We start from the raw sequence: 27,943 nt of genomic DNA, 5'->3' as shown, positions 1-27,943 counted from the left end.
AATTAAAAATAAATAATCTGAAAAAATAAATGAATAAATTGATTTAAACTTTAGAAAGCAACTTCTTGGTTATGTAATCCTACTAAAGTTTTTTTTTTTATAAAGAAATAAAAAAGTTAAATATATGACTAAAAAGGAAGTAAACACTAAGCAAACAACACTGTTCGCAGAATTAAACATTTATTAGATATTCAAAAGACTTTAAAATTCAAAGACAGTTTAAATTATATAAATGTATAGGCATATTTGTTGAACGCAACAATGGTATAGGAGAAAGTATTATAGTGTTTTCCTTTCTATTACAAATAAAAAGGCAAAAGCTGTAATACCTTTTCATATAATTTCATAAAGTATTGTTTAAAATAGTTAAACACTAATAATATAATAACATACATTTAACTAATAAACAATTTATTAGACAGAACAGAATTAGTTCTCAGCGTGCTCAAAATAGAAGTCCAACTTCAGACATCTTTTGGCCAAACAGAAACACTTATCGGCTTATTTATTTATGTACACAAAAACGGGTGGTGATTGTAGCGAAATTTAGAAAGTTTGTTTGATTGTAATTTAACACAATGCCAGCTTTCGCATCAATTGGTGCAGAATGTCAAAATACAATAAAAAATTAAAAACCTAAATATGTTTTTACAAGTATTGGTTAATGCTACAGATATTTTGGTATTGTAAATTTCAGACTGTAGTGTGAACCTCAATTTATCAAACTAATTAGTGACAACTTATCAAACGCCACGTGATTTTTTTTAATCCCTCCAACTTGAATTTAATATTACATAGTCTTAATAGCATTTATGTGAGAGGAAAACAAACCAGCTTTATTGACAAATTAAATCCAGGATTAGGCAGTGCCACACATACCGATCAATTTGCAATGTCCATAATGCAGAGCTGCCCCCCCCCCAAAAAAAACTTTTTCTGCATTAACAACCGAATCAATCTACTCTATTCATGCAACAAAGTTATCCATAAGCATACAAGGGGAAAGAGAATTCCTTGTATTGATTTCTGACAAATATTGAATAGGCTCTGTGCTGCATGCATGTGACGGAAAGCCTTACTTTCCCACGGTCATGTGGAGCTGATGCTGAACATCAGAGCACACGCTGGCCGTCACAGTGGAGGCCAGCTGGTCTTGAGAATTCTGGAGCGTGTCAATCATCTGTTGCAGCTGGCCAATCACGGGATCCCGTGCATCCTGGTCCCGCTGTTTCCTGTTCTTGACGTGTGTCTCTAGCTGTTGGATGTCTGCAGGAGAATGTAAAAGTCATTAAACATTTAGTAATACATTAAAAGGGCTGTAATAATTAGCCGGTGCAACAGACGCAAGATGTGTAAAACAGACCTAAAAAGCATGCAACAACATGCCAGATTCATTAATATGCTCTATGCTTATTCTTTTATTGCTGTAAAAAAGCAGAAATAAAATGTCAAATTGGTAGCGAAGTCTATTGTGATGGTTCTTACATTCATGGGTCCCCTGTTTGAAGCTGTCATTAATCTGCTGAAACATGGACTGGCAGCCTCTCTCAAACACAGGAAGCACAATGCTCTGGAAGGTCTCTTTGTAGGCTGCCTGAATGGGGCCCTGCATGGCCTCGGCAGCAGCACGACCAATGGCATCTGTAGTGTTCTGTGATTGGCAGAATAGGACACAAAGTTAGAAGAGTTAGAGTTTTCCCCCGTTTGTGCCTGTTTCGTCTTCCGTGATGAATTATTCAGTGCTACACTGGTGCATAGAAGTTGGTGATTTCTTTTGAACTGCTCAGTTTGTAATTTCAGAGAAACATTCTTTACAGCCAGTAATGTTTTTAACCCAGCCTTTGGAAAACAATATCCTTACAAATGGCAAGTTTGGATGGATTTTTTTCTCTCAAACGTTAAGCCACTGACCTTGGACTTAACAACTTTAGTAACATTTTCCTTCAGTGTTCCTTCCACTGCGGTTAACTTGGCAGCGATGGTGCTGTTCATCTGGCCAGTCACAGGTTCTAGACTCTTCGATATGGCTGCATAAAAAAAAAAAGGTCAACTAAAGCTCTACATAAACATTAAAAATCAATAAAAGTCTTCTTTCCAGCCATGTGACGGGGACAAAAAAAGAGAGCAGAATGTTCTTTGCTGTATTGAACGTTGACAAAAAAGTACAGTTAAGATTTTGAGTTTAGCACACCGGCACTCACTCTGTGGGACGATCTTCTTCATTTCTTCACGCAAAACTTTTTCTAGCCGGTTGCACAGACTGTTGTTCAGAGTCTGGACAAGCTGCTGAACCAGCTGGTCATGGAGCTGTTGGTTGCGGCTTTGTCCCTCAGCCAGAATTCGCTCCATTCTTCTTTCTGTCAACAGCTAGTTAAAGTTAACAACAAATAGTATGGGCCCGACCAATCAAAAGGGATTTTTCTTAAGTGTGTGCATATGCATATGAAAAAAACAAGATCATGCATTAGAGAACAATTATATTCATCTCGGCTTTCTTGCTTTTTCTTGTGATAGTGGGCTTAGATTTTACTTCATTTTCATCTTAGATTATATTTAAATTACTTAGAAATGTAGCTTCTTCATGCGTTGTGCCATTCATAATACATTTAACTTCTGTTATGAGACATATTTCAAAGTTAATATTCTGCAGAAATTACAATAGAGAGGGACTTTTATCTTTCTGGTTTATTTAGCATGTAAATTTAGTATGGCCATGAAACATGATAGGCTCCAATATCAATATTATTCAGCCAGTGAAGTATTGTTGATGAAAGACCATGCGTTTAAATTATCTTAAATTCTCAATTTAATATCGTACGTTGTCTTTGCTCTAATCCTAATCTAGATATGAGTCTCCCCCTAGTGGAAGGATACGTTCCTGCTCCTGCTGAGCCAACATGGAGTGCTCGATATGAGCCATGATGGAGCTCTGTATGGCATCCATGTGGTTGGTAACTCTCTGCAGAATGTCCAGCTGATTCTGTCTCAGCTCTGCTAACTCCCTCTGCTGGCTCCGCAACATCAGCAAGAGCTCATCTTGCACCTCTGTGCTCATCTGAGAACACAACAGCAAATTCATTCCTCACACATGAAACTCAAGCATCCCTGACATCAGCACAGTTCCAAGTCTTACCAATCACAGCAGAACATTCATACTACAGAGCTTGCCATGTTATTCATGGTTTAGCATTGCATTAATGTTTTATTTATATGATGAACCACAGTGACTAGACAGAGAACAAGCCTTCATGCATTTTGATTGGGTTTACACAATACAAATGCTACGAAATCCATTCGGATTGTGGTGCAGGGGATCAAAAGACTTACCTGGTTCTCAATCTGTCTAGACTGTGAGGACTCTCTGGGAAGGGAGAAAAACAAAGATGATCTAATCAGTCACATAATCAGATTATATGACTGAAGGGGCTCACCACTCAATCCCACATTAAACAATATAAACATTAATATCAGGAAGATTTACATAGTAAGGAGGGCAGCTCACTCACCCTTCATCTTTCTTACACTTCCTCTTGAGCTTGGGGGAGCTGCGTGGTGATGTTTTCCAGTCCTTTACGGGAAGTCTGTGAGAGGAGCGAGGGCCACAGTTCCCTGACGAGGAGGCTAGACTAGCAACCTCATCATCATGATCACTGTCAATCACAGCAGGAAAAGAAAATAAGTAAAAAAGGCAAGAGATCAGCAAAATTGTCCTCAGGGTATTGAAGATTGAACTACAGGTGTCTTAACACGGCCTTAATTAGCATAATCACATCATTATCTTATCACTGCAGTTTGTTGAATCTTGCTCAGACTTGTTTGGACATGCAGACAGGAGAAAGAACAAAATAGGTTTTCAGTATATACACACTACCGTTCAAAAGATTGGTGTAAGATTTTTTTTGGGGGGGTTGTGCTCAACATTAACTCTTGTCTGGGACAGGTGGATTTTACTTGCCTGATTGGACAAGAAGCCTGATTAAAAGGTACACTATTTAACTTTTGGCTCACTAGAGGTTAAAAAACAAAACTGCATGCATTTTGCATTAGAACAATGTTTTGGTTGTGCGTAGGCTCTGCGTGACTGCAGATTAATATGCTTATTCTACAGCTCATAAAACATTCACTACTAGGCTTAAGAGAAATAAGCAGTTTAGATGGAAAGGATCTGAAGCCCAGTAGCTGAAGACGTTACTGCAGCTTTACCCATTAATAGACATGGTACTACCTTGAAAATAAGTTCCAGCACAGCGCTACAACCACCATAATGAGATGACCCTTCGCAATAAATAATGCTACATCAGGGGTCGGCAAGTAAATTTGGTATCGGGCCAAAAAAAAGGTTTGCCACTAGATGGCAGGCCAGAACATAGCCAAAGGATAATTTAAGAAATTAATCGATGAAAAAAGCAACTAGAATTGCCTGTGACACAGGGCCGGCGCCACGGGGGGGGCGTGAGGGGGCGACGCCCCCTCAACGGGACTCTCCCGCCCCCTCAGATCACCATGAATGTAAACGGGATTGTACTGATAAAATATGCTATTTAAAAATCACATTTGCCAATTACATTTTCACATTTTCTTGTTTTTGTGAATATTAAGCTGAATTAATAATATTTTAATTAAGGACAGTCTGTTAGACAAAGTCGTATTTTGATTGGTCGTTTGATTTTGCGTGCTCGCTCACCCTAGCATTACGTTAAATTTCTCATACGGGAAAGATCACACGACGGCTACGGACTGTAGAACGGATATTCCATAATTTCAAGGTTGAATAATGCATATCGGGGGCAATCGGGAGAGTCGGCATAGGCGGAGGGTGAACCAACTCCAGGGTAAGGCTAAGATGTGCGCTTCCCCTGCATTTAAATAGATTTCCTAACCATGTAGTTTTAACCAACGTCGCCTAGCAAAAACTTAAGCGTCCCAGTATAAACGCTCCCGTTAACTCACTTGTTATTAGCGCAACTATACGTTTACAAACGGTTAATTTGAGCAAAAAAAAAACAAGCACTGTATGCCTGGCAGCCAATATAAATAAACATTGCCTTACCTAATGCAGCAAAATCCTGCGTTTAGACATGGCATCATGCGTTGATGATGCCCTCGTTGTTTAGTTTTGTGGTTATGTCACTCTCAATTAGAGCTTAGCTGCTAGATTCTCTGCCCGAGCCCGAACTTGACCCGAACCGACGATATTTCCCGTCACTATCCTCGGGCCGGGCCGGGCCTTTGATCTAGAGACGTGCACTCCCAACGCAATAGAGTGCGGCGCGGGACTAGATTTGATGGCCGAGCGCGGGCGCGGGCGGTAATGCACTCACTCTGTGTGTGCGGGTTGCGGGAGAATAAAACGATTCGCGAATCACGGGACTCCCTCAAACTAGAAATATTTATGAATAAAACATAAAAAGTAATACATTTTTATTCTTCTGTTGCAGAAAAGCAACAAGAACAACTATATGTGTGCTTTAACAAGCTTTAAAGTTAATGCTTTAGTAACAAATTTATCAGGAGCATTTATGCTGATGTCTGATGTGTATGATGGCGACACGTAGTATTTGTATTTTGGAGGTACAGAAAAAGTCTATTTGTGGGCAGGAGCGGGATAAAACATTAATGTTGCGGGCGGGGGAAAGTAACATAGAAAGTAGTTGAGAACGTCAGTAAATTTAGAGGAAATGTTGCTGATTTTTTAAACAAAATAGCTGACGTCTTTGTCTTGCCAAGGCTAATTTCATAGCTAGCAATTTTTATCCCTAAACAGGCTCGGGCTCATAATTACAGTTAATTTGTCAAGCCGGGCCGGGCTCGGACACAACGTGCAAATGAATGAGTATTTAAAGTGATAAAAATTTAATAAAAACATTGCAATTTATAAATTATATTGCTTTCATTTATTTAAAAATTGTTTATCGAAAAAAATGCATAAATCCTGCAATTTATAAATTATATTGCTTTCATTTATTTAAAAATTGTTTATCGAAAAAAATGCATAAATCCTGCAATTTATAAATTATATTGCTTTCATTTATTTAAAAATTGTTTATCGAAAAAAATGCATAAATCCTGCATAAAATGAATTATCACGCGCATGAATTATCTCTGCGCGTGCGCACGCATGCAGTTTACGTCGTTTTCCACAGACCACAGCTGAGCCAGCCCAGTCGCGCTTATCATTTGGTTATGGAGTGGAGGAAACTGATCCTAGACCAGCAATTATGTGCAGCATTTCTTTATAAAAGCAACTAGTAGAAGCAGTCAGGCTGCTTTTGAGGGAGAAAATTTCACTCGAATTGTATATTGCTAGTCTCAAGTCCGTGGCCAGGGGAAGGGTAAGCCTTTTTAGCAAAAAGTTGTTTTTTCTCTCTCTCATCAAAACGTCTTATCAATCGTCTATAACAGTCTATATCAAGCAGGGACACGTTTGTATGCATTTTATTTTGTGATTTCATTGTAACAAATAGTCTCCCGCATAGATTGAAACGCGCGTAAGTGTGAAAACTGCGCGAGCCACAAGACAACACTGTATCCGCTTCACTGATCGCAGCGGCAACGAGCACTTTGATCACTTGATTTAAAAAGCAACACATTTCAGCGCTAGAACAACTCTAATTTGACAAACGGACAAAATGAATCCTCTGCTAGTTAACTGGAGATGTTTTATTAATTTGTATTGGTACATCCGTGCCGCGAAGATGTTTTAAAAAGTGGTGGGGAGAAGATCGACCCTGGCAAAAAGTGGTGACGTTAATGTGAACGCCCCCTCTCGGTATTTCAGACGCCCCCTCATCAGCGCTCGGCTGGCGCCGGCTCTGCTGTGACAGACTGCTACAGTGTCTTTTGTAACTGGTATTGAACTGTTACTCTGTGTTAAATCCTGTAGTAGGACAGTCATCAACAAAAAAACACATTTGTGTGGTGGTGTCCGGGTTTTTACATTAGATAAATTAATAAAGCAGTAGTGATGTCACGATTTTCAAATGTTCGATTAGTTGATTTAATTATAGAATATCGAATAGGTTGTGCGATTATGGTCTAAAAAAATCCCCATGTTTTCTGTGCTAATGCGGTGGTGACGCGTTAATGTAACCAGAGGGTCACGGTATCAATAATGCACCTAAAAGCTGTCACAAAGAACCGGCAAAAGCAATGATTGTTTCAAATATAGCAAGGAGACAGTTTAATAATAAACTAGAGTTTTCTGTGTCCGTCGGCTGCAATAGTGACCGCAGTAGTGAGCGCACCTATACAGAGAACTGCACATTTCATACGGATTTACATAAGCAGAGGGTAGTCGGTTTCTTTTTGTTTTTAATTGTTTTGTTTAAAAGTAGACATTTACAGCTTTCTATATACATTTCTCGTGTCTGTGAGGCAGCTTATACGCTGAGTTTCAGTTCATTTATGAGACGAGCTCCAGTTCACATGCAACGTAATCGCGCCGGCGCCTGCATGCCCTGATTATATTGTCTGTAAATCCAGGCAATTGGTTGATGAAACATTGCTAAAAAAAAATAAGATACAAGTTATACAAAACAAAATTCACTTTAAAGAAAGGCTTTCTACAAAACAAAACTTAATGAAGTGGTCAAAATCATGTCTGACCCACATGCCTCCAGATATATTGCGGCATCTTGCAACACATACCGCCTTGCTAAAACGCATGTGGGAGATGCGGAATGGATAAAAGTGACTAAAAAAATAAAAGAGTACTTGAATAAGCCCATTAATGGCATGTTTGAGTCATGTTCTTAAACTGTTTTATTTCCTCTTTCCATAAATGTGTATCATTTTAATTTGCTTATTACACAATGGAGCCTAATTTATTGTAATAATTATTTGACGTAGTAGCCTACTTTTACACTTAGAATTATTCCCTGGCATCCTCGTATACTAAACTTTTTTAATTGTTTATGTGCTGGAGGTAGGCTATTATGTCGAGTGATGTTAACATTTAAGCTAGCTGGTGAGAGAAAATTGCACTATCGAAGAGTATGGAAAGTTGACAACGAAAATAGGGAATACAAAGAAGAATGGAAAGACAACCGTTCATTCTACCTAGTTTTGTAAATGCAAAGCCGTTGAGTCTTATCTGCAACGAAGTTGTCGCTGTTTGCAAAGAATATAATATTAGACATTTCATGACGGCTATTTTAGAGGTGCGTCAAGCGATACTCAGACTCTTTTGAATGTCTTTCAGAACCTTTCAAATTAAAAGCTATAAATTAATCTCAAAATAAAACATTGCTGCAAAACCATTCTCGTACTTTTATTTTGAAGGCAAAATAAAGACGAAGTGATTGTGAGTAACTGTTGCTGTCATGACAGATCTATTTCAGAACCAGCCGCTATCAAAATAAACTGGCCCGCGGGCCGCCTGTTGCCAACCCCTGCTTACACACTTTTACAAAATTTCAAATCCGATAGTTCTCACTAGGGATGGCGAAAACTAAACATTTTCTTGACCGACCACCGAGCCTCATTAGCCGGTTGAAACCGGTTAACCGATTAGTTTAAAATATGCCACGCTATTTGAAATAACAGCCATTTCGAGCCGCGCCTTCAATTTCACAACTCTGTCGCGTCTCTCTCTGCCTCCCGCTCACTCACACACACACACACACACACACACACACACACACACACACACACACACACACTGCCCCGGCGCCGCGCTTCCACTCACGTCACTTTTTTAAAATCCCCTACAGCGCGAAACATGAGTCCCGCAAACGCGGCGCCGAGGAGCTTGTATGTAATCGGAGGACAAATGGCTCCTTAGTTTTGAAATGGTTTGGGTACAAGGTGATCGCGTTGAAAATAAAGGCGTTAGTCTAGCGTTAGAAGCTCATTTGAAACATTGCAGCGGCTCATTTAAGAAAATGACAGCTCCGAAGAGACTCCGCTCTAGTTTGAGGTAACGTTAGTGCTAACAATAATAAAGAAGGATGATGATCATCATCACCTTATCTGTTACCACTGAAATATAGATGTAATGTATTTCTACAGTATTACTACTGTATTTAAGCACTGTATCACACAAGTTACAACTTACTGTGTCATTATTTTGGGTGAAATGGTCCCACACACTACGTTTCTTTGCACGCTTCATCCTGTCGTCTGCCCTGGCTCTAACCTCCAGTGTTTTAGCCTGTAGCCTTTACTTTTCGCAAACCTTGTGAGCGCGCGAACCCAAACGCTGTGACCTCGCGCCAAATGTTTTTATTGGTTTATTAAGTAGCCTACAAACAGGCGAGTTATGAAAAATTGAGTTTTAGGGATTTGTTCACTTCACACAAAAATATCTTGGAATGAGATGGCTAACTGTAGTAGCTTTTAGTCCACTGTCTATAATAGCCTAATTTAGAGATCACTTTTTTTTTAACCGACTACCTACAACTTTGATCGGTTAACGTTGAGACGGTCAACCATCGGTCAAACGGTCATCGGTTAGCATCCCTAGTTCTCACCACCTCCAAAAAGCCAATCTATTGTTGATTCTCGTTTTGTTACAAGTTCTGTCACGTTCTCTTTTTGCCAGCAGACTCTCCTCTGTTTGCCTTTTTTTTTTAAATGGGTGATTCCCCAGAGGTTTGTGATATGCGTTCTCCATATCAACCTTTTTCACTCATTGTGACAACTAACCTACCACACCATACATTTGTCAAAGTAGCCGGAGCACCTTTTCTCTATTTACCAATATGACAAAACATGCACTAGCGAGTAGAATGCTGTACAATTTTTTTTCCGTAAAAAAACATCCCATCAGGTCTGAAATATAAACACATATAATAGGCTTAACATAGTGAATCAGGGTAAGGCAAAAACATGTTTTGGAAGAAGGATTGATGTATTGACTAATTTCAATTTGAACAAAAAAAGTTACATAGTGTACCTTTAAAATGTCAATAACAAAAAATGAAATGTAAAAAAAAAATGAAGTACAGAAACTGTTGTGGTTACTTAATTTGAATATCCTACATATCCCACATTATAGGATTCGTATTACAGAAACATCCAAACTCAGAATCCCATTTCAGAGCAGAACTCATTTTGAACACTAAACAGGAAGTTTTTGTAATACCGTTCCTAGAGAGAAAAAACAGTCGTGACAGGTTTTCTTTAGCAGACGGTTTGCATGTCCTTGATTTGAATTGCTCACATCACTGTTGTCAGTGAAGGTCAGACTAATATTCTGACAAATTTGACTGAATCCATGTAATGTTTCTGTTCCTAATTAAGTTACCAGCCAACTGGTGAGACATTTATTTCACAGCTGGTGTTAATGTTAATATTCCTCCCATTAAACAACTTAATCTGAGATTTATGCATTTTACAGCTTCCTTAAGTGCTTGTATGACAAGCAAATGTAAAGTTAAAATGAACAGACAGCAGAAACTGAACAAATCCTTATTAAACATGACCAATTAGTATAGTAATGGGATCTGAGCTACAGAGGATGCTGACACCTGGATAGGTGATACTCCAAAATGTAAAGTTTACCTCTGCTCTGCACTTGCATCTTGACTGTCGTTCTGAGTCAGGTGATAAGTGCGCCTGTGGTAGGGGGAAGAAATGTGCCTGTCCTTTATTTCCTCCCTAGAGCTGGAATTAAACAGTCAAAACAGAGTTATTAAATGCTTTAGCTTTGTATCATCAAATATTATCACTGATTTCTCAATTTCTCAAAACAAATTAATACTAAATGTTGATATTAAATTAACATCAACATAAATCACATAACAGATGAAAAATATACATACAAATTAGTGCTGGGCGGTATACCGGTTCATACCGATGTTTATTTTTGTCATGAGTTTTTAATATACCGTAATACCGGTGTATGTCGCTTTAACAATGATCGGAACGCGGCTCTCACTGTTTGAGAGAGTCCCTTTTCACTGTTGCACTGTGGTGAGGGCACAGCTGTATGCGTTTCTAAACGTGACAGTGAAGATGGATAGGTTAAACAACAATTGATAGCTGTCAAATATTACAGTGTTTCCCATACATTGGTTCACAATCTCAACACAGTCTTTTGGAAAATCTGTTTGTGGTTGACATTGACGTCGTTGAATAAACGAGCACTGCACGTTTTAAAGGCAAAACGCGGCGCGGGTGTTTTTATATGAATGTATCTGAAGTGAACTGACGGTCTTTAGAAAAGTTTCAATGTTATTTCAATTTATCTTTCTTTATCTTTCCTAAAAAAGCAGCGTTTATGAGCGCTGCTGCTTTGTGCACAGCCGTTACCGGGGAAACCGCTATTTCTGCCGCTCCTAAAGTGCCTCCTGCTGGCACAGCCTTGCAAACCTGTATTAATACTAGTCTGAAATATTTCTCGAATATTCACTCGTGACAGTAAAATAGGGCGTTCTAAGTCAACCTACTGCAGAATTTCCTCTCAATAAGAAGAAAATGTGATTAACACCAAGTCATGCTTGAAATAAAATATACCCTCATATACCGTGAAACGGTATAATTTTGAACAATACCGTGATATCGATCTTTGTTCATACCGCCCAGCACTAATACAAATTATATTTTATTACATTATATTATTGTATATAATATATTATAGAACAGCAACTCACCAGTCTCCCAAACCATTGTCTCTCAAACCATTGTCTCTCAGGCTGTTGCGAGTCTCTCGTGTGATATCGGGTGCTGCGGGCCACGCATGGTTCACGCTGCTGTCAGAACAAGAGCCTCCGGCCGCCACAGCGTTCTCCTGTGACAGAGCCGTCTCTAGTAGGGAGGGTGTGTTATTGAGTCTTTGTTCCCCTTCTACAGACGCTGCACCCAATTCGAGAGGCAACAAACTGTGCTCAGCACTGCTCCGGGCTCTCGGAGACAGCAGGTGGAGGACCGATGCGGCTGAAGCCATGCTGTCAGAATGCAGGACGGAAACCGAGTCAGCAGCGGCACCGGCCAGTCCTCTCTGCAGGGTTTCCGAGGCGATCTCGGGGATGTCCTGGGACATTGCCGTAGAAGCAGAGGAAATGACATCCGGAGAGCGAGCTCTGGTTGGAGAGGCCTGAGGGACAATCATGGGATCTATGGCCTGGAGATCCAGGGAGAGAGGAGGGTTTGGAGAGGAAACCTGTGGAGGAGGAGATGGGAAATAAGGGAGGGGAAGTCTGTGAGAGTAAGGAGCAGCTTCACAGAGCAGAGAGGCCTCTCGCAGTAGGGATGGAGAAAGCACCAGTGGGGGAGAGAAACCCTAACCGGATGGGGATTTTAAATGGAAGAGTGGATGGAGGGATGCCAGATAAACAGAAAAATTGATACATTAGTTTTTCATTTAAATCAGATCTAAAGGACTGACAGTTTTGCGAGTGCTGAAATCTGGTCTGATTTGTTCAGATGGACAGTCGATATGGATATTGTCCATGCTATATCTACAGTAATGACATAAGCATTTACTCCACCATTCAAGTTTAGGATCAAATTAAGAAATTGATGGCCTGGTTTCACAAACAGGGCTTAGATTAAGCCAGGATTAGGCCTTAGTTTAATTAGGGCATTTATTATAAAACATTACTGATGTGCATCTTGAGACAAAACAATGGCACTGACATTTTAAGATAAAAAAAAGACAGTAAAGAACATTTATTTCTAATAAATGCTGTTATTTTGAACTTTCTATTGATCAAAGAATCCTCAAAAAATTTATTAGTTTCCACAAAACTATTAAGCAGCACACTTGTTTTTCAATGTTGACAATAAGAAGCAAAGGCTGTGATTATTCTTTATGCGCAGCTTGTAAGTGAAGCATGGCTCAGTGATCAGTAGCAAATGCTGCTCCATCTGAAACGTCTATAACGTCACTTATAACGTGCATTATTCATAACGACAGTTGAGCATCCCACTGTGAGATGTGGCTTCTTGCTCAGAATAAGGCACACAACATATTTCGTAGAATTCTATACAGTGGTAAAGGCTATGTCGATTAGCTTTGCAGTATAAATATAGTATTTATGAAGTATTTAATTTATCATGAAAATGGCCAAGGCGGCTTGATGAACTCATATAAACCATATATTGTCATAGTCGTGTGTTTATTAGTCATGTTTAACCAATAACATTTCAATCTTCCGTTTATTCAGCTACAGGGATATAGTATGATGCCCACAGGGATTTGCTGGAATGACATTACTTCTGCAGGGCATTTTTGGAGTTTCTGCACGAGCGCCCTATGGCTTTTTTTTTTTTTTTTGCCTTTTGCAGATAGGACAGTGGAAAGCGCTGGGTGTAGAGAGGGGAACGGGATCGGCAAAGGACCTCAAGTCGGATTTGAACCCGGGTCGGCCAGAGGCGCAATGTCAGTGCGCTAACCACTAGGCTATCAGCGCAGACACCCTATATCTTTCCGATGGAGCAGCATTCACAGAGCTGTGCTTCACTGACAAGCTGCACATTAATAAAAATAAAACAAATATAAAACTTTTTTTTTTTTTTATATCGTGTGCGGTTTAATTTCGATTAATCGTGCAGCCCTAGTCTTGTCACTTTTGATCAATTTAATGCATCCTTGCTAAACAACATTGTAAACTAAGACTTTTTTTAAATAAATTGGTCGTCACATCTTATGAACACAGTCATTAATAGAAAATCTATTATTAAATGCAATTTACCATGTCCATTAATACCTGGATGTTTTCCCCAAGGCCTGAGATAAGGATGGAGTTGGATTTGGAACTGCCAGCGCTGGCACTCAGAGTCAAGCTGGTGTTGCCACATTCGACAGACATTTTAGGACTCTGGGTCAGATCATCTCCACCCCTGGAAGAAAGAAAATTGAGCAATGCCTATGAGTGCGTGACAGGGCCCCACATTTTACACTCTGACGTGTACTTTTGTACACCGTGTGTAATTCATACAGTGAAATCCAAAAGTCTAAAAAAAAACTTATGAAAATGAAGAGGGTAAAAATGCTTCTTAAAAAAATAACTCTACAAAAATGAGTTGAATCTCCCACCTTGCACCGTTGTCTGAGCTGCTCATGGCCGTGACTATGGTCAGGCTGCCTGCACTGCTGCCAGGAGAGGCGGGCATCTGAAAAAACAAGACAGCAAGGATTTGAAGGAAATGATTACCATCACTGAAGCGACCTAATGATGAACCCGTAATATTAAAGGCTTACAGAAGCACTGGGCGTCATAAAGGCGTCTGGGGTCATGAGTTTGGGCAAGGCTGATGGGGCTGGACTCATGAAGTCAGCTGGACTTGGAAGCGGCAGAATTTTACTCAGGTCGTTCTGTGATCCACTGTCCCCAGATTCCTTATCAGAGCTCATTGCCTCCACATTCAGATCAGCCAGCGGGTCAGAAAAACCTGGGGGAACGCAAAAAAAAAAAAAAAATCCCATATTGTGAAAATGCTTTACATTTAAAAATATGTATCTTTAAATACATAAGATATATAAACAAGTCACAACATAATGATTTTTTTCTCACTTTAATTCAGACCATAATTTGGGTAAAATACATTTCTTTTGCCATAGCACTGTAGATTCTGTAGTGACGGTCTCAGAAACATATGTAAAAAATAACAGTATACATTCCAGACTCACCAAAGCCATCTTGTGATCCAGACTGAGGCATGAAAAGTGAGGATGAGGCCCCCTGATTGGGCTGGAACCAGATCTGCACATCCTGTAGTGATCTGTAGGCATGAGAGTGTTATGAATATCTGAATACAAATCTCATGCCTCCATCGAGAGATGTTTTTTGTATGTAAATAACTCACTTTGTATGCACACAGTAGAGTTTAATCTGGATTCCTGATTTGGACTCTGAGGGTCCCTGGCTTCCTTCTGTGAGAAGATATTAAAACGCAACAGTATTAAAAGCGTCATCTGAACGCATCTTCACTTCACCTTACAGCAAGACAACAAACATTTGCACACGCAAATCTAGCATTAAAATAAGGGAGGAACGGACCTGTTGTCATGCTTTCACTTTCCTCATCAGGGGGAAGGACCTCAGTGTGTCGCAATCGTGCACGGGCAACATCCTGTATGCCGAAGCTGAGCACAGGGTATGTAAGCAGAAACTCTGAAACTGCAGTGAAGTTGGCACGACCTTTTTCCTGGTTCTGTAACAGCTCCATGACGTACAACACCTACATATCAAACACACAACCAGTTATTTACTTACACAATGTCATTGTTGGCTTGTTGTAATAGCAACACTGACCTAAGCTCAAGAATCCCATTAAACAGTACACATGCTGGAGTTAGATAGTTGACCATGGTTTTAATTTGCATTGCAGTTATTTTAAGACAGAATTTCAGCTATTTTAGGACAAGGTAGAAAGACAAATAGGAAGTATTCATATTTGTCTTTCTACCGGTCCTAAAATAACTGAAATTCCAAAAACCTGCAGACAGACCCAATTTTAGTCTTTTCTGGTGTGAGAATTATTAGATTCAAGAATATCTCCCATCCACAATTTGTTTTTGAAGCGGTTTTGTATCAGGTTTGACATCAATGTTTCCAAAAGACTAAACAACATATGAATGAATAACATTTTAGAGCTACACCAGAAGGAGAGTTTTTCAGTGCAGTGGCAGATTTAGGCATGGGCGACATCTTTACGGAGGTGGCACGAGGCATCCGCAAAAAAAAAAAAAAAAAAGGTCAATAGATCATGTCACAGTGTGGGAATTAACCTGGGTGTTTTTCCCAAAGCCAACTACGGTCCCAAGTTTTGTCATTACCAATAATGGAAGTTGCAACCATAGTTGGCTAACAAAGTTTATGGGAAACGCACCCCTGGTCGGGATTCGTTGTGCGAGCCCGGAAAAGTACTCTCACTCTCACAAGTGAGGAGGAGCGGGGGTCGATTTAAATCACCTCAGGGCTTCCATTGACGTGACATCAGTAGAGAAAGCAGGATAAATTATAAATCAAAACAAATTGAAATTATGGATGATAAAAAAAGGTCTAAGCCAGGAGCCTAAATTAGGAAAATGAAGAGGGGAAACATGCAACAATAAAGGTATATATGCAGCTACCCTCGTATCATTATGAGTGTAATTTTAAATTTGTATTAAAATGTTGCTATGCTATTACACATAGGGCAAAAAAAAAATCATTTTTCGGTCCTACAAACTTAGGTAAACAGACAGAGAAATTATCACTAACTTTATCAATATTTTTACTGTATAGTTGTGGGGGATTTATGGCATTTTTTTTTATTTCCCTCAATTTGTAATAATTTAAATACAGCATTTATATAAAACAGCAAAATTATTTTTTGAAAAAAATTAACTTTTAAAAGACCTACATTTCTCAATTTCATTCATGGACGATTGCTGTTCTCTACTGGAAAACAAACACTTTTAAAATTAAAATGACATGAATTTTCAACTACAGCCACTAGATAGCAGCAGAGGATTATAGCTCAACAATAGCTCATATACCATTTCCAAGTTTTTCGTTAAGATTTATGTTTAGACATTATAATTTGTAAAACAAAATTTTAGCATTTTTTCATTCTAAAGGTTATTTTTTTAACATTACAGTCAAACCTGAAAACGGTGTTATGCTATCAAATACTCAACGCACATATGATCAGGATGTTAAAATAATCAAACCCTCACATTTCAGGTCATCGACAACACCATTGATGAGTAGATATTGAACAATAAACATGTCCCAGACAGGTTCCTTACTTGATGGGGTTCCCTTGAAACATTTCAGTTGTGGTCTGTGCTATTTGCAGTGCTTTTCTGTATTTAGTTGCACTGTCAAACTGATAAAGATGTTTTCTTAATTTGCTGGTGTTTTTTCTATTTGCATGCGTTTTATTTAGTTGCAACATGTTAAGCTTTGTGCAGCGCATTTCTCTATTTGGTTGCACTGAGTATTTGCAGCACGTGTTGTCAAACTGAATTTGTTGGTGTTCTTTTTTTATTTGCATGCATTTTCTTCAGATGCAGCACGTTCAGCTCTCTCGGCCACCGTAGATTCACCCAGGTCGCCTTATGAGCCGCCACTGTTTCAGTGAATAACGACTTAAAATTGTATTTGTATGGAAATGAGCAACATGAACACTCTGCAGAATAACTAATTCTGGTTTCAACCGAAGACAGAAAATCATACAGGTTTGGAACGCCATGAGAGTGAGTAAACAAAACATGTGGGCATTAAATATAATATAATAACGAGTCTGACCTTCCTCTGAACATCACTAAGAATAAGAAACTCTGCAGACAGGTCCAAACTGGCCTTCAGGCTGGGTAGCACACTGGTGTTAAATGGATCTGGAGAAAACCTGAAACAAAAATGAACAGTTCTTCTAAAATCCATATTTAGATCACATCCATAGACGAAGGTATAGGTAAAATTTTTATGCTTAAAGGGTCAGTTTAGCCCAAAATGAAAATTCTGTCATCATTTACTCACCCTCATGCCGATCCAAACCAAAGAATTTTGTTTATCTTTGAAACATAAATGAATATATTAGAATGAAATCTGAGTTTTCGGTCCTTCCATTGACAGTCTACACAACTACCACTTTGTCACTTCAAAAAGTTTATAAGAGATTGTAAAACTAATCCTTATGAATTGAGTGGTTTAGTCCAAATTTTCAGAAGAGACATAATTGCTTTATATGATGAACATTGAATTTAGACTTAACATTCATCAACACATCAGTTATGGTAAGCGGAAGCTTAAGCTTGGTTGTTTGACCTGCAAGATCAGATTCATTCTTATGTGTTACGCAACACGTAAGAACCAATAAGGCTCTTTCTCCTGTGGTGCGCAGCACGTTTGAGCTTCCGCAAGAGCCAATGAGGTTTGTTCTCACGTGTCAAACATGAACGGTTGACCTTCGGTTTATGTTTGCTGATAAATAATTGTTTGTGTGAATAAAAGCCAAAATTCAATATATTTCATCATATAAAACAACCCAGTATCTACAAAAAAATTACTAAACTGCTTGATTCATGAGGATTAGTTTTACAATCTCTTTATGAACAAAGCAACAAAGTGGTAGTTGCGTGGTCAGTCAATGGAGGGACAAAAATTTCTCAGATTTCATCAAAAAGATCTTCATTTGTGTTTCTAAGATGAACCAATGACTTACTGGTTTAGAACGACATGAGGATAAGCGATGACAATTTTCATTTTGGGGTGAACTAACCTTTTAAGCTTGAACAACACCGTAGAACATAGCTGTGGGCATATCTAACAATTAAAAATATAAACACCTCTATTGATCATGCAAGCTCCATAGTTTTATAATTAGCTCCAATTATAGCGTTTAGCTTAAGAACAGACCTGATGGTTTGTAAGCAAGTCCATGACACTGTGCACCACATTTTCAGCTCCTGGTTCTGATCAGCTCCAGTGATCAGGAATCGCCAAAACGGAACACTTCAGAAAAACAAAAATGGTTTTATGTTCAAAGATATACAGCACATGTCTAAGACACACACAATTTCAAAGAGTAAAGACAACTGCAAAGACAGTTAAAGCTCAGAGTCAGATTCCCTGATGACTTGACATGCTGACAAAAATGTAATTGCGATCACTGAAGACTAAATGAACTTGAGACTCACTCAGGGTCTTGCTTCTTGTGGTTGTCACAAAAGAGCAGGCAGGAAAGGGGCCGTCCATTATGTGGCTGCCATTCATGCAAACATCTACAAAAGGAGCAAGGTTACTTGCATTTATTACCGGACTGTAGGTTATCGATTTAAATACAGGATGGCTTCGAGGTAGAAGGAAAAAAACTTGTTAATACTCATTTTAATTATTAACAGTATGATTACATATTAAAGGGTCATATGATGCGATTTCATGTTTTCCTTTCTCTTTAGTGCGTTATGTAACTGTTAGTGCAAGTATAAGATCTGCAGAGTTACAAAGCTCAAAGTGTCAAACCTAAAGAGATATTCTTTATAAAAGTTAAGGCTTAGCCACACCTTCCTAAAACGCTTCGTTCAAACACTGTTTTTCATTGCGAAAGCCGAAACTACTTTGTTTGGCCTTTCAAAAGACGACAATTGGAAAACAGTGCTTAAACTTTTTTTACAACACGGTTCCAGAACAGTACAACTAAAATTGTCGACTGTGTGCTGCGCATTTTTCGGAGGACTGTTTCCAGAACCAGGGAGAGTACAAGGCCGGCTGTGCACAAAGGCGTATTCCAAAAAGCAATTCCACATTTGCATGTACAGACTGGCGCTTCTGACTCACACAGGCTGTAAGTATGTTTTCATATTTTAAGAATTTGAGCTGATGTTTCCAATATCGTAACAGGCTTGACATTTCAGTCACATGCTTAAGGTTTTTGGGCCAATCACAATGTACTGGATCGCTGGCCAATTAGAGAACACCGTGCTTTTCAGAACAATGAGCTTTTTAAAAATCGACGCGTTTCAGAAAGGCGGGGCATAGAGGAGCAACAATAATGTACAGTACGTATAAAATAATGACTTTTTTAACCTAAAACCGTGTAAACACATTGCATTAAACCAAATACACAAAATAATGTTATTTTTAGAACCATCATTTGACCTCTTTAAATATCAAATGGCATACATTGACAACTCATTTGTGTGCTAATTACAGTCATAAGTTTACTATATACATTTAATAATATAAATGTATATTAGTACAGATATTTTTTCCCCTTGAAAACTAGATGCAATAAATGTTTTATTAAAGGTAGGTAGCAATTTCAGAGAGGCTAGCAATAGCAAGCTAGCTTTGAAAGCATAAGATCCCACCCTCCCTTTAGAGCACTCTCTACGCCTTCTCCAAAACACATGATCAAACACAACCAGAGCAGAGTCTGCAAAACTTCATGAAACGAGAGACGGTGTTAAATTACCTCATGTCTCAAAGTACATAATAATAATGAACGTAAACAATGAACGTAACAAACTCTGACTTGTACCACCTGTCTACTGCAGATTCATTTTTCTTGACAGTGTTGCCAGAAAAAAAGCATAAAACCATGAAATCACTGAGGTCGTGAACAGAACGTCACAAGTTGCTATATCGTAATTACGGTAATCACAACATGGCTTGAGTACAGCATAAGCTTGTTTTGGTTCAGGAGGAACTGTAAAGATGGCTGCTGTTTGTTTGCGGGGTTTGGTTACTTTCTGTCTACAACTCAGCTTTACTGAACGCACTGATGACGTGATGTGTTCATGAGCAGGGTGCGCGGAGGTATGGAAATACATATGTTGACAGGATACAATGATTGGACAAACATTTTTTGGCCCTGAGACTTCCACAGAAGTTATATGTACATGTTTTAACATTTAGACCACTTCTATTATTGATCGCTATCAGGATGTGAAAATTGTTTCAACCAGTATAACAAAAACTATTTATAAAATAATTGCCTATCCTACCTTTATTTGGAAAATACATGAAAGCTACATGAAGCAGCTATTACTCCAGTCTTCAGTGTCACATGATCCTTTAGAAATCTTTAAAATATGCTGATTTGGTGCTCAAAAAACATTTCTGATCTTTTAACAGAATTTGTGTTGTATTTTGATTCTATTATCAATGTTGAAAACAATTGTACTGCTTAATATTTTTGTAAAAAAATTATCAAAGTTCAAAAGACCAACACTTAATTGAAATATAAATCTTTTTGCAACATTATAAATGCCTTTACTGTCACTTTTGACCAGATTAATGCATCATTGCTGAATAAGTATTCATTTCTTAAATTAAAAAAAGCTTACAGACCTAACATTTTTACAGTGTTCAATTTCATAATGTCTCAAGCATGTACCTGGGTTGGTCCTGTCCTTCAATGTAGATTTGCCAAAATTTTACATATCCATCATGACTTGCTGTGGCCAAGACAGTGCCATCAGGGGACAGCGCTCCCTCACTAATACGCTGCATAGAAAAAGTAATATGCTTAATTATAAACACCACAATACATAAGTACATAACTAATTTATGTCTATCTCATTTCTTAATTACTTAATACAGCACTTCAGGCTAAAGGATGGCAGGACTTACAGCTGTGTGTCCTCTAATGGTGATAAACCCCTCTTTCAGTTCAGTGGCATCCACAGGCCATGAGCTGTTATTGGATCGGAGAATGTCAAGGTCCCAAACCTCAGCCTACAAGTACAAGCAAAAATCCATTTAAGAGAGTAATAGTGTTAAAAACATTTTAAATCTAATAATATGGGGACATTTCAAAAACAAAGTTATAAAACTGTCAAATTCCACACAAAAAACAAACATACTCTGTCTTCATGAAGCAGTGCCAACGTCTGACACGCATCCTCCGGGTTCTCATTGTCTTCTGGGATAAAGGGACACCAGATAAGTCTGCGGTTTGAATTAAGTGGTGTGTCCTCAGGCCTGTGGATGTGAACGATCACTTCATCTCTAAGAGACATCGATGTTAAAGAGAAATATTACAGTTCACCTGCTTATTATTAGCATTTTACTAGGTAACACCATTTCGATGGTCCACTTTAGATATTCTACAAACTTTATGCGACTACATGTCACCGAACTCTCAGAATATTAGTAGACTGTCTGCCTAATATCTGCTAACGCTTTATTTTGATGGTCCCACAACAGATATTCTACAAATTCTAAATAACTTTGCAACTACATGTCAACTTATTCTATTTACCCGAACCAGTCTACTAACACTCTAATGAGAGTTAGTTGACATGTAGTTGCTGTAAATACTTAGTTAAAATGTAGTAAAGTTACATACACTTAGTAAATTTACTGGTAACACTTTGAAGCAAGGTTTCATTAGTTAACATGAACTATGCATTCAATAATTCTACAGCATTTTTTAATCTTAGTTCATGTTTTTTCCACATTTACTAACACATTATTAAAATAAAAAGTTGTTAACATTAGTTAATGCACTGTGAATTAACATGAAGGCCTGTATTTTTTTTAAATAACATTAACTAAAGATTACTAAATACTGTAACAAATGTCCTGCTCATTTTTAGTTAATACATTAACTAATGTTAACAAATGAAACCTTATTGTAACATGTTACCAAGTTACTTATAGTTAGTAGAATGTCAAAAGTGTGAGTGAACCTTTAACTACAAATACATTGTGAATCCATATTTTTTTATTAAACCTGAAAAAAAGACAGATTTAGGATTTTTAGGAGAAAGTTGTGATATAAAATGAAAAGGAAATATTTAATATTATTTTTAAGGTATATTTGTGACACTGATCATGTTAATTTTCTAAACAAAAAAACATCATTAGTGGTCTCGAACCTTCGGGTATCTGAATAACCTCCTGTGTTTGTGAATTTTTAACAAAATAAAAAAAATCTAGTAAATTTCCATCTACAGAGGATACTGTATTTTGCTGTTGTGACTAGTGAGCTGCCAAATGAACATGTTTCCAGCCTCATCCACGCAGGCCAAGAGGGTGGAGTCCAAGTGGGCGAAGGCAAGGTCTGTGACTGCACCGGTGAAGCCCTTCAGCAGCGAACGCTCCGTCGAGCCCAGTTGCAGCACGCGGATCATAGAATGATTGTTTGCACCTGTGAGAGATAAACAATTACAAACCATTCACTTGAATCCCATCAAAATTTTATTCAAAGGAGTGTGCTAAATGAGCCATGTACAAAGACAGCAACAGAAAAGTGTGCAAACCAACCTCTGATGGCATAAGCCACGTATGAGTTGGACACGGCTATTAAATTGCCATAGTAGTACTTGTGCTCCCAGTCATATTTGGCCACTGGCTGTATTTTAACCTGTAAGACAGTCATGAGGAAAAGATTCAGAGAATAAAACAATTTCCAGGGTTTCTACATATTTTGACTTATTAATTGTTACGCGTTTCCCAATAGTTTGTTTTTAAATATCAATTTATAGAGATTTTAAAGTAAATATTTTCTAGCTGGAAGATTTATTGACTAGAAATTTCCATGACTTTAAAGATTATATTAATATTACATGACTTCCCAGGCCTGGTAATTTCCATATATTTTCAGGTTTTCCATGAACGTGAAACCCTGAACTGCTAATAAGACACACAGTTTTGCACAAGTTCATTAATTTACACACCTTGTTGCTACCACGAGCCTTACTGTCAATACTAGAGTCACGGCTGGACACAATTTCCACATTGTTTGCTCTGATGGAGACACAGGTGGACTCATCATCTCCTGAAAGGCAGCTGGTACAAAAAAAACAGACTTATGAAATATCTTTTAAAAAAAACCCTGCTTACTCAACATACACTAACGTTCAAACATTAAAGATGCATTAAACTGATCAAAAGTGACAGTCAAGGCATAATCCTAAACCTAATGTTAGAAAAGATTTCAATTTCAAATAAATGCTTTTCTTTTGAACTTTCTATTCATTACGGTTTCCACAAAAATATTAAGCAACAATGTTTTTCCACATTAGCTATGCAGCTTTTCCATCCTATGTGTTCAAGAGAACAAAATAGTCACTTCGTTGTAAATTGGCACAAAATATCTGTAATAAAAACAGAAGTTGCTGCAATCGTAAAAGCCACTGTGGTTGTTTTTTTTTCTACGTCATAAATGATTTGCGTCTCAGAGCGTGCAGACGTAGCGCAATAAACGCGGTCATGTTATCTTGCGTTTGTATGCTGGTGTTTTGGAACGCAATCATGTGAGATGGTTCTGAGAGGGAATTAACCAAATCATTTTGATGACAAGCTTTGGCTCAGGCATTTCAGAATATTCAAACTAACAATTAAGATGCTGTACAATGAAACTGATCCACTGGTTATTCCAGTTATCCAATCACATCCTGAGGCGAAGTCAAATGTGTTTTTTGTTGTGCATCGAGGGATATATTTGGTAAGTGAGTTTCCATCGTAGTTTAGAAGCATGTCTACTTATCAGGAAAAAAATTATCCGTCTCAATTGAGCGCATAAGATTATGGACGTTTTTAAAATGTATGCACAATTTTGGCGTTTCTAACCAGAGGTTTTTTATACGTTATCCCAAACCTCACATAAAAATAGGTGGATGGAAACATAGCTATTGATAATAAGAAATATTTCTCGAGCATCAAATCAGCATATTAAAATGATTTTTGAAGGATCATGTGACTCTCTGAAGACTGGAGTAATGATGATGGAAATTCAGCTTGCCATCACAAAAAAGAATTACATTAAAAAATATATTAAAATAGAAAAGTTATTTTAAATATATTTGTAATATTTCACATAGTTTTTCCATGTATTTTAAAGCAATAAATTCAGCCTTCGTGATTATGAGACTTCTTTCCGTAGTGTTCAGTAACTTAACCATTTTAAGTTTAGTACATAAAGAAAATACAGATCATAGAAAGATAATGACATCATAACAATAATGATTTGCTAAGGAATACGAATAATATTATACAATTAATGTTAATGACAGCAAATACATACATGGTCTGTGTGTCCTGTCTATTGAGTTTGTCTGAGTTGTGAGAAGTCGGCTCCACCATTTCTGCATGTCCTCCTGCGTTGATAATATCCGCTCCAAAAACTCCATTCAACTCTCCATTGAAAGATAGATTTCTCTGGCTCTCTACCAAAGAGGAATCTGTGGAATTATTTGATTGAGAAATCAACTCTTAAATGCACCTGTACATCCTCTGACCTTACTAAAATTACTTCCAAAACATGTCAATATGAATTTCCATCTATGCTTGACAGATATTTTGTTTTCCACTCCCATTGATAAACACACATAATATATATATATATATGTATGTATATATATGTATATATATATATATATATATATATTGTGTGTATGTGTAATATATATATATATATATATATATATATATATATATATGTGTGTGTGTGTGCGTGTGTGTATGTATGTATACATACATGTATGTGTGTGTGTGTGTGTATGTAGTTACTTGTACATGTAGTGTAACTAGGTAAACTAGTACAGGGGTTCTGCAGGTTTGATGAAGGTAAATTTAAGACTAATTTTAAAGACCTTTTTATAACCAAGGAAAGTGTCTAAGGCGGAAGAAACAATGATTTGTATTAGCAACACTTCAAAGTTTGAAGATACAACTTCCAACAGGTATCCATTACTACTTAATTATTTTTACAACAAAAAAACAGGCTATAATCACTCTGATTTAAGCCCTTTTAATGCCTTTTGATTAAAGCAAAACGAAGGCCTTAAAAGGTTAAGGGCTTGGTTGGGGTAACTTTAAGGATGAATTAAGACTTTTTAAGACCTGCATAAAGCCCGTAACGATGATGCACAAAAAGTTGTCCAAGTTTCTAAAAAAATTGTTACATGCCTTCTCAAATTCTATAAAAAATGTTTGTTGTGGTCACGGTTATCAAGTCACCGCATAGTGATAAATATGAAGTGCTTTATACTCTTGAATGACATTTATTCTCATAATGTCGCAATTAATACTCAACACTTTCTGTCTAAGCAAAGCTGCGCCAGCAGGAGTGTAGCACTTATTTGCTACGTTAACGTTACCCCCTTTTAGTCAACACCAATATTACACAAAATAATAATGTTTGCCACTTATAAAATCTAGTTAGCGTTTTTTTAGCAACTATAGTCCGGTGGCTCGTGCTGAAATCAAGCGCTGCGCAGCATCATCGCACCGCGGCCTAGCTGCTCCCGTCCCCGGCAACTTACCGGCCGAATTACCGGGACGATCCAGTTTTAAGATGTCCCGAAGGTGCTGGGTCGCGCCCTCTATGTCCATATTGGAACTGGAAGCCATAAAGTAGGGAAGGGGGGATTAATTCGCTGGAAACGGTCAAATTCTCAAGTTTAATTTAGTGTCTGAGATCGCCCCTCAGTAAAGAATGCAACCGTCCCTCAACTTCCGTTGAGCGTTCACTGCATTTCATTCCCCCGCCACTATTCGCAGATTTTCTTTAGTTCCGCCTGAATCACTTAACTTGACGGACACTTACATTTTAACAAGATAACCTGTTTTTAGAGATCACTAATAAATATTTATATTTTATTGTCGTGTCATCCTTATCATTTCACTTATTACATTTTTTAGTAGTCATAAAACCGCCTAAACAAAGAAAAAACATATTTCAACTAGTTCCTTCACCACCTATAGAAACAACAAAACAACATCACACTTTACTTTGATCTCCTTTATTTCCACATACATGTAGGCAACTGAAGTAGTCTCTTACTGTATTCACATTGTATTACTGTTGTTTTTGTAGGAAAAAATCAATTCATCTTTTGCCATTCCCCTCAAACGAGAGGGTGTCTCTGCAGGTTCGAGCAAGCATGACGTAAGTGTACAATACATGTATTTGCCCAGCAAAAATATGTGAGAAAGTGAGTGAGACTTTATAATGATGTTCTATCCGATCTGTTTAGATATTTCAGTGCAAAAAGCTACAACTCAGAAGACATATCTCTAAAATATCTGTACCATCTCCTGGCACAAAAGCCTTCATATTTTGTGAATATGATTTTCTAATCCTAAACAATGAGCATAACTCCTTTAGTGTAAACATGTGAAAATGAAGAGAATCACCCCTTATTCCCACAAACTAGTATTTCTGATGTCACGTTTCATGCTTCTTAAAACGGTAATGTCAAAATATAACCCTAAATATAGAAGGTAATAACAGCTTTGGGCACACTACAAACTCGATGGCATTTACATTCATACTTACAAAACATAACAAGCATATGAAACATAACATCCCATAACAGGGAAAAGAAGCCTCTAAACTAAATGAAAAATAAAAGCATTATGAAAATTAATCTGCACTTGTGGGATTTTTCTGTTGAAGTAGCATTATTAGAGGACGCATGTTTTTCCTTTTTTCAACAAGAGCATCCATTGATGATTCTACCATTCATAGTGTTAGGGATACATAGAAAATGTTGAAAACATTTTTTTAGTATGAACATCTGCTTCAGGAGACACTGGCCACCTATAACAAGAGAAATACCGGCTCCATTGTGTTTGGCTGCTCAAATAAAAATAATAATCTTCATGAGAGAATCTAATATGAAACAGTATCAAAAATATGAACAGTCAAGCATAGAAAAGGGGAAAAAAGGTAGAGGCACAACCAGACAGGGGGATGAACAAGATGACGTTGTTATGAAAAAGTCAAAGGTTTTATTGTGTATCGTGGCTTGGTAATTATTGTCACAGAGAGCAGTGAGCAGAAATCGGGAAGCACACTGGTCAGAGGGGAAGGGGAAATTAGAGTTGTGTTCTTTGGATAGCTAGAGCAACCTGACATCACATTGAATGGAGACACCAATTTCCAAAGGGGGCAAAAACAACAACAACAAAATTTTTTTTTAACTTCATGGAGCATATTCTAAAAACAAGCTGATAACACTTTGTACTTAAGCAAACAAAGACAGACAGTTGTTATTTCAAAGTCAAAAATCAGCAACTAAAATGTAAATATCAAACAGCCGAGGTTAGGTTAATACGTATTTGTCCTGGTCAGGGCGTCCTCTGATCTTTAAGCTCCCCATCATCATGCAGGTTGGGGAAGGAAAAGGGTCAGTTTGATGGATGTGTGGGCTTTCAGCAAAGAAACATGTCATTTCTGGAGTAGAGGCAGTACTGTATATGCCTGCATGTTTTCTGTGATTGACTGCTGTAATCCGGTGCCGTTTCTCTTGAGTGTGATGAATGAAGGGCCGATTGACAGGTTCAGGCGTCATCAGGGCGGGCCCCATCCTCCACCTTCCCCCACTTCCCTCCTGCTAGCCATGGGGCATTTAACCAAAATTGTGCAGCGACAGGCGGAACATGTCATTGGTGCAAACCCACGCCTCGTTAATGTTCTTCAGGATGAAGCTCTGATGGAATCCCATGATAGGGTCATCATCTGCCTAGACAAAGCAGAAACACAGAGACTTAGACGGAAGATTTCAATATGTGCAACACTTCATTAAAGAGAAGGGGTATAGCTAAACCAG

At 38.0% G+C, this 27,943-nt stretch overlaps 2 protein-coding genes across 4 annotated transcripts in view; both read right to left on the bottom strand.

The window, feature by feature from the left end:
• edc4 (enhancer of mRNA decapping 4) overlaps positions 1–25,866 on the bottom strand; it is a 38,773-nt gene extending 12,907 nt beyond the window's left edge. The window contains exons 1-26 of one of the 3 annotated variants that reach the window (XM_077248833.1): positions 25,652–25,866; positions 24,412–24,568; positions 23,063–23,174; positions 22,650–22,749; positions 22,347–22,533; positions 21,245–21,389; positions 21,012–21,116; positions 20,776–20,885; positions 18,575–18,658; positions 18,294–18,389; positions 17,184–17,283; positions 14,946–15,126; positions 14,752–14,818; positions 14,576–14,667; positions 14,147–14,337; positions 13,982–14,058; positions 13,653–13,785; positions 11,595–12,103; positions 10,504–10,605; positions 3,507–3,650; positions 3,328–3,361; positions 2,875–3,055; positions 2,202–2,357; positions 1,912–2,027; positions 1,486–1,651; positions 1,080–1,266 (exon numbers count right to left, since the gene is read on the bottom strand). In XM_077248833.1, coding sequence (XP_077104948.1) covers positions 1,080–1,266; positions 1,486–1,651; positions 1,912–2,027; positions 2,202–2,357; positions 2,875–3,055; positions 3,328–3,361; positions 3,507–3,650; positions 10,504–10,605; positions 11,595–12,103; positions 13,653–13,785; positions 13,982–14,058; positions 14,147–14,337; positions 14,576–14,667; positions 14,752–14,818; positions 14,946–15,126; positions 17,184–17,283; positions 18,294–18,389; positions 18,575–18,658; positions 20,776–20,885; positions 21,012–21,116; positions 21,245–21,389; positions 22,347–22,533; positions 22,650–22,749; positions 23,063–23,174; positions 24,412–24,568; positions 25,652–25,739 — 3,620 coding nt within the window. In that variant the 5' untranslated portion in view covers positions 25,740–25,866. Of the gene's footprint in view, positions 1–1,079; positions 1,267–1,485; positions 1,652–1,911; positions 2,028–2,201; positions 2,358–2,874; positions 3,056–3,327; positions 3,362–3,506; positions 3,651–10,503; positions 10,606–11,594; positions 12,224–13,637; positions 13,786–13,981; positions 14,059–14,146; positions 14,338–14,575; positions 14,668–14,751; positions 14,819–14,945; positions 15,127–17,183; positions 17,284–18,293; positions 18,390–18,574; positions 18,659–20,775; positions 20,886–21,011; positions 21,117–21,244; positions 21,390–22,346; positions 22,534–22,649; positions 22,750–23,062; positions 23,175–24,411; positions 24,569–25,651 lie in introns of all 3 variants that reach the window. The other 2 variants (XM_077248832.1, XM_077248831.1) reach the window with 2 other exon arrangements.
• Positions 25,867–26,115: 249 nt separating this feature from the next.
• The window catches only part of nutf2 (nuclear transport factor 2), a 32,443-nt gene continuing 30,615 nt past the window's right edge, over positions 26,116–27,943 (bottom strand). The window contains exon 5 of the mRNA XM_077248830.1: positions 26,116–27,856. Coding sequence (XP_077104945.1) covers positions 27,743–27,856 — 114 coding nt within the window. The 3' untranslated portion in view covers positions 26,116–27,742. The remainder of the gene's footprint in view (positions 27,857–27,943) is intronic.

Source organism: Siphateles boraxobius, unplaced genomic scaffold, assembly GCF_051911475.1.
Source record: "Siphateles boraxobius isolate OS27281-9 unplaced genomic scaffold, OSU_SipBor_1 31, whole genome shotgun sequence".
NCBI classification, from domain to species: domain Eukaryota; kingdom Metazoa; phylum Chordata; class Actinopteri; order Cypriniformes; family Leuciscidae; genus Siphateles; species Siphateles boraxobius.
Note: the sequence above shows the minus strand (reverse complement) of the source record. Positions and strands in the feature narration are given on the sequence as shown.